The sequence below is a fragment of the Myripristis murdjan genome, chromosome 19, assembly GCF_902150065.1.
Source record: "Myripristis murdjan chromosome 19, fMyrMur1.1, whole genome shotgun sequence".
Lineage (NCBI taxonomy): Eukaryota > Metazoa > Chordata > Actinopteri > Holocentriformes > Holocentridae > Myripristis > Myripristis murdjan.
The window spans coordinates 1,789,476-1,807,596 of NC_043998.1; the positions used below are offsets into that span (position 1 = coordinate 1,789,476).

Genomic DNA, 18,121 nt, shown 5'->3' on the forward strand with positions numbered 1-18,121 from the left:
TGTCGGCACGGTTTTAAACGGACTCCGCAGCGCTTTGTTTCAAGTGTGAACGTGAGCCGAACCCAGATCACGAGCACGGGAGTCACTGTGTGCTCTGGGTGCACATCATGGGCTCATAATTAATAACAGCAAGAGGCACCTTAATAGCATTAATAAGGAGCAGCTAGCAACATAGGGGCAAAATGAATCGAGGGCTGAGCAGCAAGGAAATACACTGGCTTCACTGCAAAAAGTCCAAATCTTACCAAGATTATTTGTCTTATTTCAAGTCAAAATGTCTTATTTCTAGTCAAAATATCTCATTACACGTAAAATAAGACATGATCAGCTCAGAAATAACTTGTCTTTTGGAACAAGTGAAAATTGTCTAAAAACAAGTTACTTCTGAGGTGATCATGTCTTATTTTAAGTGTAATGAGATATTTTGACTAGAAATAAGACATTTTTATTTGAAATAAGACAAATAATCTTGGTAAGATTTGACTTTTTGCAGTGTTCCTGTTACTGAGCCCAAATGAGCACCACAATAATGAGGAAAGGTCAAAGCTGCTGCTGGGGCTCTATGGACAGTTGGACAGTGAGAGAGAGTAAAAAAATCACTGACCAATCAGCTGACAGCTTCCACATGGTTTTTATTAACACACTTTGGATTGTTTGAATTTTTTTGCAGTGATTTGAACCACAGCAAATGTCGTGTGGGTGTGAAAACCTCCTTAGTGAACACTCAGTGAGGTCAAAGGTCAAAGGGCTGAACAGTATTGAGCTCTTAAGCTTAAGCAGTGACATCATTGCCGCTGTTTCACGAGCTGAGACAGCTGTTACTCTATACGAACTAAATGACAGTCCACAACAAAATCTGTTGACGTTCAAGAAATGGATGTCACTTGTGGACGGATGTCAGTGACAACGGTGCAAACTGCATTCTGGGACATCCAAGGACACACCTGTTGCGTCCTCCAAATTCTGCTTGGTTGCATGTTTGGCGGGCGTTCAGCGGACTCTCCGGATCGGGACAGCGTTGTCCAGCGTCTCTAACCTATTCCAGTCCAGAAATGCGACCTTCGAAGGCGGTGGACCCCGAATCGAGACACGGCTGAGGTATTCACCCGACCGCGGCGAACACCCATCACATCTGAACGCAGCTGCTCGCCTCACAGGTGCTGTTCTTTGAAGAGGCCCGTCCCGTCCCGCCCACCCCATCCCCACGATCCGCCTCTGATCTCTCCAGCTGGTGCCACCGTGCCACGGCTGCCAATCACAGACTGGCAGGAAGTGAAGGGTGTGATGTGTAAAGAGTGGAGACTAGAGAGTGATGTGCGTCTCGGTGGGGGGGGGGGGACGGGGGGGGCGGGAGCGACTCTTGCAGCCACAGGCCTAGTGCAAACAGACTGCTGTACAATTATGACTCATAGCGAGCGGTTGATGTGCGTGTCCTCACATGTTGGTGCACTTTGAAGGGGGTAAGTAAACACTAATGAGAACAGATTGGCACAGCAGGTCCTCGCCCCCCCCTTCTTTTTTCTCTTCCAGATGGGGGAGCAGCCAGACTCGGGCCTATACACCAGGATTCACCGCTACATCTGTTCGCCCCTCAGCCGCCTTGGAGCTAATGTGCAAACACACCCTTGAGCTCAGGCATTCATGCGTGCACCACCTCTTAGTACCACACAAATACAATGCACTAACTACAGTAAAATCACAGATGTGTGTCCAAGTAAATAAAGTCAGACTATTTTCTTCTCTTTTTTTCAAAAAAAAAAAAAAAAATTCGGATGATTTTTTTCTCTTCAAATTCAAAGTTCACCCACTCTACCATCCCTCCCTCCTGCTGCATGAGCCGGGCTGCTCCATCAAGCCCTGACCTTTGGCACAGTGAGACACCAGCAGCAGTCACACTGTGGAGGGGCCGACAAAGGGCCACAGCCTCCTGACTGTCCGTGTGGATTTACCGTCGTGCAGTGCTCCTTTTCTTTAACCAGACTAATTATACTGTAAGCGCCCTTTTCCTGTAAGCGCTGGAGCCGGGGCTGCTGGGAGGACGCCGGGTGTAAGGGCCCTCTTAAATCCCTCTAAAGCACTTAAAGGGATTTTAAGAAAAGCGAGTGGTAAGCGCTTAGAAAGCAGGCCTTATGTGAGCACATGACGAGCAGAGGCCTCGCTTGTCACGGAGCTCCAAAGGTGCGTGCGTCCGTTTTGAACGGCGGACAGGTGACCCCTGTCGGTGTCAGAGGTCGCCTCGAGGGAAGCAGCACCCTGCACTGCAGCCATGCCAGCTACCCAGCGAGAGCACGCAGCATCAACAATCTGGCAAATAAAATGTCCCATCCAGGTGTCCCATCCTCACTCTGAGTGTCAGACACTCTGAGCCAGTGGGCTGGCCCCCTAAACTAACTCTTGTGCAGATTCCCTCTGTGCAATAATCCATATTCAATACCATACTTATGTGCAATAACCTGTGCAATAATCCATATTCAATACCATACTTATGTGCAATAACCTATAGTGCAATAACTCCTGTCCATGTTTGCACTTGTACATATATTTTTTCTTTTCTTTTTATTATTCTATATATATATTTATATTTATATTTATATTCCTTTCTTTATTTTTCTTGACTAATTGCTCTTTTTACTTTACACTTGAGTAGGAGTTGTTATTGTAACAAAAAGTAATTTCCCCCTGGGGATCAATAAAGTATTCTGATTCTGATTCTGATTCTGATTACAGACTTGTTTTTGCTTTCTTGTGATGTAATATTACAGTATTATTATTATTTGGTTTTGTTTTTTTCCACTATTTTTTTGTTTTTATCATTCATTGCCATTACTTATTTTATTATTGTATTTATTTACCTATTAAGTAATTTTAACTTATTTTCTTAATATGGCATTTGCCTTCATGCGGTTTTAAACTAAATAAAGCCAAAAGGCAGGATAAAAAAAAAAAAAAAAATTATAATTATATTATTATTGCTACTACACAATCAGATGTACAAGCTCTTACTAGAGGAACACAGTAGCTATTCTTCATAGACAATCATCTCCGTACCCAGACGTCATACGCAGGGGATGAATAATGCAAAGTAATCTTAGCCAAAGGTCATGTTGTTTCGCCAAACAACAACTTCGCTCCAGCGCTGAAACATCTGAGGAAGCTGCCAACGCATCGCACCAAAATGTCAGGAGAGGCGCTTGTTTCCCCCCCTGACACCTCGCTCCTTATGAATACAGGTACAGCTACCATGCAGATACACACACCTCTGTCTGATAACAGGCTCTGGGCTTGACTGAGGCGTTTATCATTTTACTCTTTCACCCCCCCCACCACCTCAAAAAAATAAAACAAAACAAAAACAAGGCACAAGTCTCTCATCTCTCTTGTGTCCTTTATGCTCAGTGACAATCCTAGTGGGATTTGGGAGTAAGATAGCCAGTGCTCAGTGGACAGGACATTCTTGGCACAACAAGGGAGGGAAGGGGGGGGGGCGGCGGTAGTTTTGTTAGGCCGAGTGACGCAAGTCTAATTTCCCTGTGGTGAATATTTATGTGGGAGGCCCAGGTTGATCCACTGAGAGGCACCTGCCGTGGCAGCAGCAGCCAGCGTAAATAACCCCTCCAGGCACGCACACACACACATATACACACACAGACAAAAACACACATATACACTCTCACACACACACACACAGCCCCCATCCCATCAGCAGCGGTCCAGATAACAACCCTGAGTCAACATTGCCTCTCTGCTTTTGTTTTCTCTGCCTCCCCTCCTCTGTTCCCCTCCCACGTTCCGTTCCCCACAGAACAGCAAGGACCAGGCCTGAAAAGATGTTGGGATGAGGGACCGGGAGAGAGACACCGAGAGGGAGAGAGAAGGGCTAGATTACAGCGAGGGAATGCAAATGAGTGTGTTTTATTTAGGGGGAGTGAGGTGGGGGGGCAGGCAGGCTTTATTTTCCAGGCAGGAACAGCCCCCCTGTGGCCTCTGGATCAGTTGCAGCAACAGGGAAGGAGAGAGAAGCAAACATTCTCGCTCTCGCTTTTTGACTTGGGGGAGGAATAAAAAAAAGAGAGGAAACATAATCTAAAAAGAATAAACCCACAACTCAGTGAGGCCGGCACGGCCATAAAATAAAGCGATGTTTCGCTACGCTTTTGCACCGCTGACTCTACCGCCTCCTCCTCTTCCCCCCTCTCCATCCCACCCTCCATGGGTCCTGTGCCTCTCTGCATGCCGCAGAGCTGCACCCAACTTGCTGAAATGTGGGTATTACCGCCGCAAATCACAGCCTGGCCAAACAGTCTCCAACAGCACTGCGAACCCCGCCGTGCCACACTCTCTGCTCTCTGGAAAAATAAAGAGGGCGCAAGAGGGAAAGTGAGTGTGTGTGAGAGAGAGGCATGGAGGGGCGGGCGAGGATGGGGATGGGGTGGGGTTGGAGAGGAGGGGGGAGGGCGAGCCAGCCCAGCTGCAGGTGGGCTCCAGATGTGAGGGCTCTGGGGACGGGCCACTCTGGCGCTGTTAAGGGAGACCCAGAGATCCCCTCCTTCCCCCTTCCTTCCATCGCTCCTCCTCTGCTCTATCCACTCGGTGACAGCAGCCATCTGGCCTGGCAGAGAGAGCGGAGACGCAGCGCGGTCCCACCCTCCCAAGTGTGGCCCCTGCGTGCCACTCAGCAGAGTGCATGAGTAAATAAAACACATGCACACACACACACACACACACTCGCACAAAAAAGCCACCCCTCCTGCTTCTCAAAAGCTGTCACATGGCTATTAACCCATCGGAGCTGCAGCCCAGCTGTGCTCCATTACAATAAATACACTGGGGTCTCGGGGTCCTGTCAGGCAGGAGTCAGCCGTCAGACACTACGAGGTGTCCACTTACAGCCTTTTAGAGGCGGCCCGCGCACTCCTGCTAAAGACTTACAGCCATTTTCATCATCATAAATCCCCTCCCCTACAGCCTCTCTGAACTGCCATCCGCCCACCCTCCTTCCACCGTGGCAGATGATATTTCACACTTCCTGTGCAGGCTCAGGCTCCGCCCCCCCATCCCCTGCCCCTCACCCCCCTACTCCGTCCGGCCCCGTTGTAATTGGAGGTGGCAGCCTTGTCACACGATCCCCACCTGGAACACCTGACGCCTCCGCTTGCCTCGGCGGCTGCCCACTTCCTGTGCGCCATTTCATGATTATTTTGCGACAACCGGGACGTTCTCAAATCAACAAAAGTTGGACGGCAAAGCCCCCGAAAATGATTTCCCGGAATACAAATATTTTGGGATTTTGTGTTCTTTTGGAGGAAGTAATTGCTCTCCCCTCTCCCGATTGTCAATCACTCAGTCAGTTAAGAATAGTTCTGGAGAGAGTTTCCTGGTAAAACACATTGCCAGGTCTCTCAGGCGCATTTAGTCTTTGTACGGCTTGGGATTACTCTTAAAAGGATTCCTGGGTAATTGTCTATGCTGCAGCAGAAATTTGGAATGGGGGAAAATGGACTGTAATGACTGAAATGGTACAGGGTAGCAGCGTAATGGGCAATGAGAGCCACGGTGCGACAAAGGGTCAACGCCACGTTGTTCTCTCGGATATTATTGAACGAATAAAACACTCCATGTGTTATTAGCATGTGCAACACTCAAAAAAAGAGAGGGGGGTGGGGGTGGGGGGGGGTGAGAGCTCGCCCCCTTGAGTAGCTGCATTTATTCATTATCTTAGCATCCGCTCTCTGGCACGGAGGAGGCTCTTTTAAGTCTCTGTCCTTCAGGGACACAGCGTTCAGCTCACTCATTAGACAAATACAGAGGCTAATGCCAGAAAATGGCGGACACAGAAATATTCTAATATGACTAAAATGTCCTAAAGATAGTAAAAAGTACAACAGAGCTAAGTAGCCTCGAGGATTTTTGTTGTTTTTTTTTTTTGTTTTTTTTTGCTTTCCCCCCTACTGTCACTGTTCATTTTAAATGTCCTCACATGGGAGATGTTCTGAGGGCCCCTGCTGGGTTTGTTGGCCGCTGAGCTGAGTGAATGGCGAGCAGCAACATTGATTTGCAGCATGGGCCTCAGATCAAACCGCGGGACAAAAGAAGAGGCAGAGGGACAATGGAGGAACACACTGGGCCACATGGGAAGGGAACGACAACCGGTCGATAGGGACGACCACAACCGACCACAAACACACTCTTTCCGAGAAAGAACAGGTCTCGCAGCAGGCTCCAAACAAGGTTACCGAATCAGCTGTGGCTTCAGAACAGGGCAGCCCACAGTGGTCAGCGCGACGGAGGGGGAAAAAAAAACATATCAACAGAAACACAGATTATTGTTCGCTGGGATTATAAAACAGCAAAGCCTTTTTTTTTGTGCTCTCCACTCGCGTCCTCACCAGTGCTGAGGAAAGTGAATTCATCTGCGAGGGAGAGCAATCGGTTAACCTTTGAAACACCCTGGCAATGAGATCTGCCGCTCTCTGCTCTTTTCAGTGGCAAAAGAAGAAGAGGGGGAAAAAAACAAGGTTGGCCACCACTTCAGAGGAGATATTCAATATCCATGAGCTTTTTCATTTCACAGTGATGAATAATTCAGACTGACCTGCCCACCACTGAGTGAGAGAGAGGGAAAGAGAGAGAGAGAGGGAGGCAACAAAAAAAAAGAGGAGCAGGGAGGTGTGCAGAGGTAGTTGTCTGTTTTAGTGGATGCAGCTGTTTCCCTTCCACATGCAAAGAGCCCGTCCCCTCCCCGGCTGCCACGGATAGAAGAATAATCGTACGGCAGAATTGACGACAGATAATTGGGGAGATTATATCAAAGCGCTTGCCGTTATTTCAGTGCGAGCGGTGAGCATGCATCGCGGCGGCCCTGTAAACAAAACAGCCACGGGATGGAGGCCTACTAGAATAAACATGACAACGCACTCTCCCAAAATAGCCGCAAGATCCTTCTCACCAATCAAAACATGTCACAAAAGGAGCACACACACACACACTCGGGCACAGAAGCACACACACATTTACTCCTCTTCTCCCTATTAGTGGTCTGCAGTGACCTTTAGGCCTGTGAGGGAACATGCAGGGGCCAGTGGGATGGCAGCTAATTCCAGTCACTTCAACTCCTGTCATCCTTATGCATTAAAACCTGATACTGGTAAACTTCTTTTTTTTTTTTTTTTTTTTCTGGAAAAACCACTCAAGGAGCAGCTCTCTGTCTCCAAGTTAAATTTAAGGCTTTCTTTTTTTCTTTTCAGAGCTTTTTACTGCAAATTCAAATCACATTTAAGACTAATCTCATTCCCCAAATAAGCTTGAAGAGCAAAAAAAAAAAAAAAAAAAAAAAAAAAAACAGCGGCAGCAGCAGTATCAAAGAAGATTTTTCACTTGAAAAGTAGTGCGCGGAGCAAAATCAACATTTTTAAGACCTCTGCAACTGTATTGGAGACTCGAGGATAACGCTTAGCCACATAAAACTGCGATAAGTCAACTTAAAACATTTAAAGGCTTTTTAAGGAGCTGCAGACACTGTGCCCTGGCAGTGGAAAGAAAAATGGCCTTTGTTGCGAATACACTTTGGGACACATATTTATTTGTTACTTCACGGCTCCAGTGGCTGGGCGAATATTTCTCAGTCCTCTGTGACTAAGGGACCAGTGGAGGGGACCTTAGGGCCACTTTTGGACCAGGAGGGACACTGCTGACTTTGTGAAGGGGTCAGCTGCCAGTCCACACACACACACACACACACACACATGCACATACACAGGCTGTCACAAGCAAGGGGAGACCAGCTGTTCCTCATTCGCTCAAAGGCCCTGTTCCCTCCACGGGTTGGCTCGCTTCACAGAAACCATTAATCCCTCTGTGAACGCAACTGATGGTTTGGAAAGATCAACCATGAGAAAACAGAGGAGGAGGGGGTGCGGGTGTGGTGTGTGGTGTGGTGATGGTGGGGGTCGACAACACTTTTTTCTTTCACTTGTTTTTTTTTTTTTTTTTTTTTTTTTTTAAGAGGAAAAACTACTGCAGTGGAAAAATAGATTTTTCCTTGCCATATTTCCCCGGGGACCCAAACAATACAGAGCCTGAGCAGAGATGGAGTAGCAGATAGTTCATGTAACATTTACCAGGTTCTCGAGAAACTGGAGACACATGACAGAAGGGCTGCGTGCAGAGTAGACAAGGGCTTGGAGAATCTATACAGTGACCACCCACCGTATAGAGCTCTATAGATAGTATAGATGATTACATGTGCAGCGTGCGGGTACCTCTGCCTACCTCTACACTTGCATCTTTGCAGGGAATAATTTCTTTGAGCGGTGGAGTGTGTGTGTTGGCACTTGGTGCAGAATGATGAAGTGGTGGTGCACGGCTTTTTTTTTTCTTCTTCTTTTTTTTTTTTTTTTTGTACATCGAGCAGGGTTAAAATGAGTATTATGCAGCTACATTCCCCATTTCATCCCCTGACCAATGCCGTGTGAGATGAAACCTCTTGTCTGTCTCCACTCATTCATATCAGCGGGATTAGGGAGGATGACACAGAGCCCCACCAACAGCGTGATGCCTGTGTAGTAGAGTTTTCTCACACACACACACACACACACACACATGGATACACTCTGACACACATCTATGCAAACACTCATACACACACACAAACACACAGATGGCCAGTGGGATTTCCCCGTTCTAATTCCCAGCCTATTCCTAGACAGGTAACGTAAGCCATTAGTCCTCCACAATAAAAGCCCCTTACCCATCAGCGCGTCAACAACATGTCAGGACGGGGGCCTGACAGCGCTGTGGCAGCCCATTGGACTTGACATGGGCTAATATATATGTATCTAGTGCTCTTCAGAGGGGGAAAGAGACAGATTGAGGAAACATAGGGTCTTGTCCTCACATCCTGCTGTCAGCATGTTAGCTCCAGGGGCCTCGGCTCTGTCACATGCCTCAGATGAAGACAAACACTTCCTGCTGCTGAGTGAGGGGCAGCTTCGGGGCGGGGTGGGGGGGCACAAAAATACTTTGGAGCTATACATGCATGCCAAAATAAGCACTAAAATACACCCATGTATGCAAAAGACTGCACTTTGCACAAACAAGAAAGTCAGTTTTATAGAAGGATGGACAGTGCCTTGCCTTTAGCACACACACAAACACATTTACTTAAGGCATGTGCAAAAACAAGTCTCTCCGAACACTGACACAAGGGGGAATGGTTCTTTCATACTAGCCAGTGGAAAACAGACAGGAATGCACATTGAAATCAATGTCGGGAGCGGACACCTGAACAAAGCACTACAGCCAAGGACAGCTGAGAGGATATTAGGCATGCATCCTCGTGGATGTCCTTCCAAACACAGGCTGGGAAATTAAAATCCCATTGTGGGTCCTGCGGGAGCCATGCACTTGAAGGTTACATAACTGTCAGCCGCGATGCTGATGGCTTCCTGTCAAAAAAAGAAAAAGAAAAAAAGAGGGATCTGCCATGTTTTGACTAACCTCCCAGGAACCAACTCAAACAAAGTGGGCAGTGTCACCAAGAGAGAGTACACACATGCAGGCCAACAGGTCAACAGCACCTAACATATCCCATGAGGCTTTGAGGGGCTGTTGCCAAGTTCCGATCTATTCACCAGCCACTGTTCCTCCTCTAAGCTACAAGCCCCAACCCCCAGAACCAAGCCCAGCCCCCACCCAACCTCCTAATTCTGCAGCCGAGAAAAGTACAGCCGAAGATGTTCTGTGGATCACACAGAGGATTATCTCCGCGAGCGGGCCACGTGCTCACCTACGCCGACGACACACACGTCTCCACCGAAGTTAATCTACCGAGCGCGCATGACAAACAGGAGCGACAGCCAATCACATTACTGGAAGCGAGCCTGCCTCACGTGACAGTGTAGTTAGGTTTACCCACCTGTGCTGCTCTGCGGTACGCCACTGACAGACAACTCCATCGCCAATGTGAGTGCAGCTCAGCGCTCTCCCTGCATTGGGCAGAGGGGGAACTGTCGCAACCAAGCTCGACTGAACCATTTAATGCCATTATTAATGCTACTTATGGCCTTAGCCAACCAAGACAGGGCCCAGCGGAGAGGAGTGCGCAGGCAGGGCCCTCCCACCTCCGCCGGCAACATAGGTATATTCAGCAGCAACCAAATCCACTGCCAGTTAAATCTTTGTTTTAAAGACTCTGCTTTGAGAATAAATAAGGAATCTAAAATAATGGCGATGCTGATACTGTGACAGCAATGTGGAAATGCACGCTTTGATGCCTGCTGATAAAAAGAAGACTGGCTTGTATTGGAAGGAGTACCAATTTATTCAGTAGTCGCAAAAAGCATAATGTGTCAACTTCTCATCAATATGCATGTTTGAGCATAAAACACCACGCATGTAATAAGAGCGCTCTTTACAGGGGTACTATAGCCTTTGCACAAAAATGAGAAGCAATCTCTTGAGATGTACATTGCTCAGAGAGAGAGAGACAGAGCGAAAGAGGGGGAAATAGAGTAAGAGAGATGTTTTCATTAAGTGCCACAGCAACATCTTATTATTTTCACTCAATTTTCTCTGGCTCCAAACTACAAATGGCTGCTCCTAAAAATAAATAAATAAATAAATAAATAAAAGTAACAAGTGCACAAAATAAATGTGCAGTGCTGCATGCAGGGCTCCACTCTTTCTCCTTCCTTAAATGTGAAGATTATCTTTCTCTGATTACCACCGAAACCCAGGTTGCCTAGCAACACACAATTAAGGAGTATGCTTTCCGATCGTCAGCAAGGGCTGCCCATTATCAGATGAAATTACTGAAGCAACAAATGTCAGCCACATGCAAATGAGTTTGTTGTGCTAAAAGAATGTTTAACTTGAGGACAAAAAATGGCTGCCAGTGCGACCTTGGAGAACAGCGTGGATTTTCAGCAAATAGAGCATGAGACGAGGAATGTGGTGGGGGCTGGGCGAGGGGGGGGAGTGACACAACTTCACATCTCGCTCTCCCCTCAGCTCCCACCTCTTCCTCCTCCTCCAGGGCTGGCACCTCGCTCGCAATTTCCCAGACAACACTCTAAGAGAAGCCACAAGAACGCTAGAGATCACTTCATAAAACTCATTACTGTATGAGAAGTGATGAGCAGCCCACAGACCCATTAGACAGGCAGGCAGGGCGCAGGGCTGCAGGGCCAAATGCAAGGTTAAAAGATTTAATTCTCCCCTTCGCTCATCAGCTAACATCAGCGGGGAAATAAATCAACGTGTTGGGAGGAGGAATCCAAGCCTTTATGTACAATAAGCTGAGATAATGCCTTGCTCCAGAATTCACTCTCATGGTAAATTGAACACAAAAAGCTGCCAGCCTGACTGTCTTGACCTGGTATAAAACAAGAAAATTCCACACACACAGAAAAAAATCCAAATAATTACCTGCTCTGTGTGCCCACTTAGGATGAATGCTAAATATATTCAAAAGAATATGTGGATATCCTTGAGCAAAACACCACTGTAATAATATTTTTTTTTAAATTCAGCTAGACAGGGAGCCCAGTCCTGTCATAGAGATTTGCAGTAGCATGCTAACATGATTTCAAAAGTGAAATACTTCAATTCTTTCACAACTGTCACTCCATACCCATGCAAATTGATTCATCAGAATTTCTACACAAATATCACAACTGCCGTGGATGTAACAGCAATCTGCTTGGTCTCAATCTCCCATATAGCTGCTGCACCTGTGGAAAATTCTGGAAAATGTAAGGGAGCAGGTGAGCCACAACACAGAGCAAGGAAAATTTACTTTCAATTAAACTCTCCGTTTGAGCACGTAGACAGGAAATGTCATCTACATGTATTTAGTGTCTGACAGACTGAAATTAAGTTTTTGTTCACAATTAGAGCACAATAATAATAATAATAATAATAATAATAATAATAATAATAATAACAATAACAACAACAATAATAATAATAATAATAATAATAATAATAATAATAATAATAAAAACAACCTCTGCTCAATGCAGTGTGGCAGGAATTCCAAACAGTCAACAGGGTGTCTATAAAAAACTGTTACTTATAATAGCAACAACCATACATCCAATTACACTAATTGGATTCAAGGCCATTAAGCCCCCGATTAGGAGAGACTACAGTGTAAAATAGAGAGTGACAGCAACTATCCGTCAGGTAAATAAACCTGTAAATACTAGAGACAAGCTGGCCATTTATGCATTTTGGACATTTATTAACTTGGTCATGTTAGGAAGGGGTTTAACGTCAGTAACTCTCATGTTACACAAGTTGTCATGAGGACAGATGGAAAGCCCTAATGCTGCATTTAAAATCGGATCGCTGTGTGCACCTTTACAAAACTTTTACTTTCATTTTTCACTACGACTAGTAAACAAACAAAACACAAGACACCTTGGGACAGTGATGGTATGATGGAGCACCACAGCCACTGGACAAACACACTTGACCTCAGTCAAAATTATGCTGATCAATATGTTAAGTGATAAAGAAAGAGGGAAAAAACTGACCTCAATAACTAGAGTGCATTTCATAAAAAATGTTTCAACTTGGATCACACAGACAGGATCCCCTCAGGCACATGACACAACGCTGTTGCAATAGATGTATAAATAGTTGTGCAATTTAAAAACAGACCACTTAGAGAAAAGCTGCTTAACTTGTCAGATGCATCATACATGCTATTCCTCTATTCAAAAAGGCTGTCAGTGCAAAATTGTAATGATTAAAAAAAATATATATATGCCAAAAATCAATCATGAACTATTTTGAATAACATCCAACCATCAAGTTAAATCTGTTACTACATGTCTAATCTAAGATACGAGCATATGAAGAAATAACATGGAAAATTCTTAGCAATACCTGTGATTGGTACTCTAGAGAATATTTAAGGAGTGCAGCCTCAACAGTTGACAGCATCCATACATAAGACGGGACCAAATTACACAAGGACGAAGCAGAGACAACGGGGGAGAAGGGGTTGAGAAGAGATTGGTGAGGAAGGTGAGGATTGACGTTACTTGTGTCAGGCGTGGTGACCATGGTTGAGACTATGACAGGTGGACCAGTGCGGCGTCCGACCATCTTGCTGCTGTTAACATTCTGTGTTTGGAGAGTGGAGGAAGCGGTGGCAGGGACGACGGTGCTCTCCGTAGCAGCAGTGATGCCCTTCCGGAGCAGCTGGGGGCTGTGCAGGGGGCTGGCCATGGTTCCTGGTGACATGGGAGGCAGGGCGGGGGGTCTCTTCATCAGCTCTATGGGAGAGTAGGAGCCCGAAAAGGTTTTGGGTGGTGCTCCAGGGGTGCTAGGTGCAGCTGGAGGCTGCTGTCCCAGAGCAGACATGGCAAGGCCGGTGTGGGCACTGTACATGGAGTGGGGTCTTCCCTGAGTCAACGCATTGCTGTATCCACCAGGGCTGACGGGAAAAGCGCCTGTTGCCAGGGGCCGAGTTCCTGGGTAGGTGGTGGTCTCTAGGAGGTGCTGGGAAGGAGCACTGCTGGGTCTTCTACCAAGGAACTCTCCCATCCTGGGGGAGACTGTCTGGATGGTGTTGGAAGGCTGCTGCAACAACCCAGTATCCATGGTCAAACCCTGGGGCTGCATGTATAGGTCATTACGATGGGTGAAGCTGTTTGATCGTGCACGTGTGCCCAGGGCTGTCCCACCTGTCTTACAACTGAGTACAACACGGGACAGGACACGGGCCTGACCCAGGTTAGGCGTCACAGAGCGGATGTCATGGTCCTCCATCATCGCCAGCATGGTGGTGGAGTCGAAGCCCTGCTGCAGCAGGAGGGTGATCGTGCTTTCAGCCAGACCCTCAGCTCGCAGGAAAGCCAAGAAAGCTGGATCCACCATCTTCTTGGGGTCTGCAGCACTAGGGTGATGAGGAGGTATGCCAGAAGTCAGGCCAGCTGTGGCAGCCACCATGGCTGAGCTGGGGTCATAGTTTGGGTCATAAGGCAGCCTGTGGGAGGCTACAGCTCCGTAGGCTCGAGGGACAGCTCCGTCCATTCCCTGAGAAGCCGAGTCTACCACTAAAGAGGTGGCAGCTGGCTGCCGGGGGTCCAGAGGGATGCTGTTGATGTCGTTATAAGCCTGGCGAGCAGCTAGCGATGTTGCCTCAGCAGAGTAAAGGGAAAGCGGGGCTGACACCCTGTAGACCGCAGGAGAGGGAGAGCTGCCACCAATGCGCTGGACGTCTGGGATCATCTTGGATCCCAGAGGATCCCTATACAAACGGCTCAGCTCATGAGCAGGAGGGGGCGGGGGTGGCGGAGGAGGTGGGGGTGGAGGTGGAGGCGGAGGAGGTGCGGGGGTGGGTGTAGGAGCGGAGGCTGGGGCAGAGGGGGTGGCCCTGGATTGTCCTTGATCCCAGGCAGGGCTCACCCCCCCGACGCTGGACCCATAATGCGAAGCTGATCTGCTAAGCAGGTGCTGGTTGGCTCTATAAAAACCAGGCTCTTCAGGTAGCTGACCAGATAAGGCCATGTCAGCCTGGTAGTAATCCTGTGGAGGCGCAGAGGCCCGACCTGCCATCGCTTGCCTGAGGTAGAAGCTGCTGCTCAGTGAAGGCACGGAGTTCTTCCTTAGTAGCTCGTGCCCTGCAGACCCATGGCTGTAGACGGAGGGCTGGAGCAGTGTGTAAAGTTCTTGGTTTTCGCAATGGTCTGGGTGATGCTTAAACCACACCCCGCCGTCTCCTCCACCCAGCGCCACAGAATTCCTGCGCCCCGCAACAGTGCCACAGTAGTGACAGCGAGCTGTGGCCCTGGCGTGCTGGCTGTCAGTCCATGACAAACCACACGGGCCCTTAGAGCCACCAAAACACGACTGCTCACTTGAGTTAGGCATCAGTAAAGACAATAAAGAGGACGGCTAAAAGGGGAAAGCAGAGCTGGGTGTTGTGTTTCAACTCTCCAGTTACACCCACCCATCCAAAGGGAGGAGTGGAGAGGAGAAGAGAAAAGGTGAAGCATGAGGTACCCTTTTACCTGATCTGCAGCTGTAGGGTTTTTTCCCCCCATCTCCCTTAGGGCAGTGCTATCATGTAGCTCCCTGCTGGCAGCCTATCTAAATTATTCAGCCCTAGAAACATTAGAACTCCATGAGGAGAAGCAGAACATGACAAACACACAGTATACACACATACCTACCCATACAGACATACACACACACACACACACAGTAAAAACACACCTTTCGGGCGAGGATCTACTCCATTCTACAGGGAACAGCAGGGATCATGCTTGTGCTGGGCATCACGCTCCCAAACCAAGACTGAGAGTGAAGAAATTGGGGTAAAAATACACTAACAATGGTCGACAGAATGGAGGAGGGGACAGAATGCACTAATCCAATGGGGTTGATCCACGCCATTGGCAGGGACGGTTCTCTCATCCACAGCGTTTGCCACAAGGGGATTAGAGTCAAACTAAAACCTGCTTAAATCCACTGCCCCCTGTGACATCATTTGAACCAGATAGTGTACACAGATAGCATACTGCTAAGGGCCCTGGATGTGTTCACCGAGTTGTAAAGCCACAGTATTTACTGTACTTTGAGGTTACTGCTAGCTCCATTGGCCTGCAGCCTGCATCCCGTTGGATGTGAATGGATTCTCCCACGGGGTTTGGGGAGGCTGGGGACTGACATTTAGGTTATGTTGTGTCTCTGAGTGTTGGGAAGGGCTGACACACAGGATTCGCTGAGGCTCAGACTTAATCCACCGGCTACTAGAAGGAGTCCAGGACCGCAGATGCTACAGCAGGGCCATGCAGAACAGATAGCTTCCCCTACTGGACAACTACAGACTCACACATACGCATACACATACACACAGGACGGAGTGATATGGACAAAATGATGTACCATGATACCTTTGACAACTCAATATTGACACTGTGACAATATTGTACTGATGGCTGTTGGTGGTTTCATAAGATATTTACACAATAGAGATTTTTGATGGAGTAATGTGGATATAATAACCAAGCAGGAAGAGACAAATAATACAACAGCTAAAACAGTGTAATAAGTACAGAAAATTGCATCACTGTACTATAATGCAGCTTTTAAGACCAGTAAAGGATAGCATTTCCATCATAGCATAATATTACAACATCCAAAATCCTAGATGATATCTAGTCTCATATCACAGTATCAATTTTCGATACACTGCCATGCACTGCATACACACAATGCAAACACCTATGCATGCAAATATGCATATGCATCAGCAGACAAAGGCACATGCACAACTATGCAATATCTTTGTAATCACGTAATGCTTTGCATAAAAGATTGAAAGGTAAGAAAAGACAACAAAAGCACTGTATTAATAAAGTGTTAGTACATCGCGCAAAAATGCCATGGCAACTGGCCATTACATAACATGTCAGCATGAACTACAGTTTTACCAATTAAATCCTTTGTCCTCGTAACGATCACACTCAGCTATTATACGCCAGATGTACAACAGAGCAGATCTTGCTAATCTGAGATGTTGCCATCGCAGAGATAACTGCCAGTGTTTACTTGCCATGACGAGCGCACAGTAAACAAAAAGACAGCAGGAAGAGGGAGAGAAAAGCCAGCTCTGATAAGCGTGTGATGGGAAAAGGGCTGATAAGTTAGTAGGCCGCAGTCCCACTCCGCCAGCTGTGTCTCTACCTCAAGGACAGACGGCGTGGGATAGGACAGGGCAGGGGCACAGGAGGGAAAGGAGATATGATTGGACTGCACTGGACTGTGACGACTGGATGGCTGTAAGCCTGTTTCTGTTCTCTCCCAGCTCCTCCACTCCTCTCTGAAACACACCACCGGGATTTAAGGAGAGAGCTTTTTCTAGCGAGTCTCCAGTGACATCATCTGGATGCTGAGACACAGAGACGGAGTGGCTGAGATGGGACACATTTGTTACTGTCTGGGGTGACAAGACACTGCTATACAAAACTGGAAAAGGGCGACAGAACAACTACCTATCAAGTCCAAGAGGGAAATGCTAGACAAGCCTGTTTTCATGTTTCAGGCTTTAGTGATGCAACTGTGATATTACATCACCCTGCACAGGACCAAAAAACACACATTATTCCATTATGGAACATCCAAGATGGAGACCATTAAGTAGGTCAAAACAAACTGTAAACGTATTTCATGGAAAAAAAAAACAAAAAAAAAAAAAAACAGAACATTTTTATAGTTCTTATCCGCCTGTAGCAGTCTAGGATGATGCATGTCTGAATGATGGTTGCTTTCATACGAGGTAAAACATACCTAGAATTTTCCTCGCCGTGATTTCTCAGTCTGCCCGCGTTTTTTTTGTCAGCTGTAAAACACACCATTAATCATTGTGTTGCATCTCTCCGCAGCGATCGCCGACAATAACTTCTTTTAATAAGCCCCTTCCTGGGCTGTGTGTCACTCAGATCCCCGCTTCCTGACAAAACATTAATAACAATAATAAACATCTCAGGTCTGAGTGGGCTCGTGTCGCTAAAACTGACGCACGAATATGGCATATCATATCTCCTACCATGCAAATCGGAGCATTCCCCACGATTCATAAGCAAGCAAAACAAGGGAGCCCAATTCATCCTGTCAGCATCCTCTGATATGACCCTCATGAGAGCGGCTCCATAATTAAGTAAGCATGCTATATTCCACACATCATGTGACAGGGGACACGGCAGTTTCAAGAAGGCTCTGGCATGAATAATACAAAACAAGACATGAAACCCCAACCTTACAAAGGGCATATACGGCTGAACAGCGTCAGGCGTGTGTGCCAACGCTCCCTCGGCGTGCTAGCTCACAGCCTGTTGTGCAGCCCTGTGAAGGACCTCTAGGTACAATGTGTGGAACAGACGTCCAGCAACAGTCATGCCTTCGGAGCAATCTGGCCATCTTTCTAGGGCACGGGACGCTAACGGCGGGACTTGGCAAGCAGCGCGGGCCGAGATAGCTGCGGAATGATTTAGATAGCTGCGACGCTGCAACTGCTCATCCATTAAACTTTCATAGGGACTTCATAAATTAAGACCGTGACTGGAAGAACTTGAAAATTCTAGTCAATTACTGTGATTGTACAGTA

At 47.2% G+C, this 18,121-nt stretch overlaps 1 protein-coding gene across 4 annotated transcripts in view; it reads right to left on the reverse strand.

The window, feature by feature from the left end:
• LOC115377618 (C-terminal-binding protein 2) overlaps positions 1-18,121 on the reverse strand; it is a 95,721-nt gene that overhangs the window by 33,545 nt on the left and 44,055 nt on the right. For 2 of the 4 annotated variants that reach the window (XM_030077484.1, XM_030077485.1), the window contains exon 1: positions 13,050-14,883. The exons of 1 other annotated variant lie outside the window; for it this stretch is intronic. In XM_030077484.1, coding sequence (XP_029933344.1) covers positions 13,050-14,883 — 1,834 coding nt within the window. Of the gene's footprint in view, positions 1-9,913; positions 10,950-13,049; positions 14,884-18,121 lie in introns of those variants that run through there. One more of the 4 variants, XM_030077488.1, reaches the window with a different exon arrangement.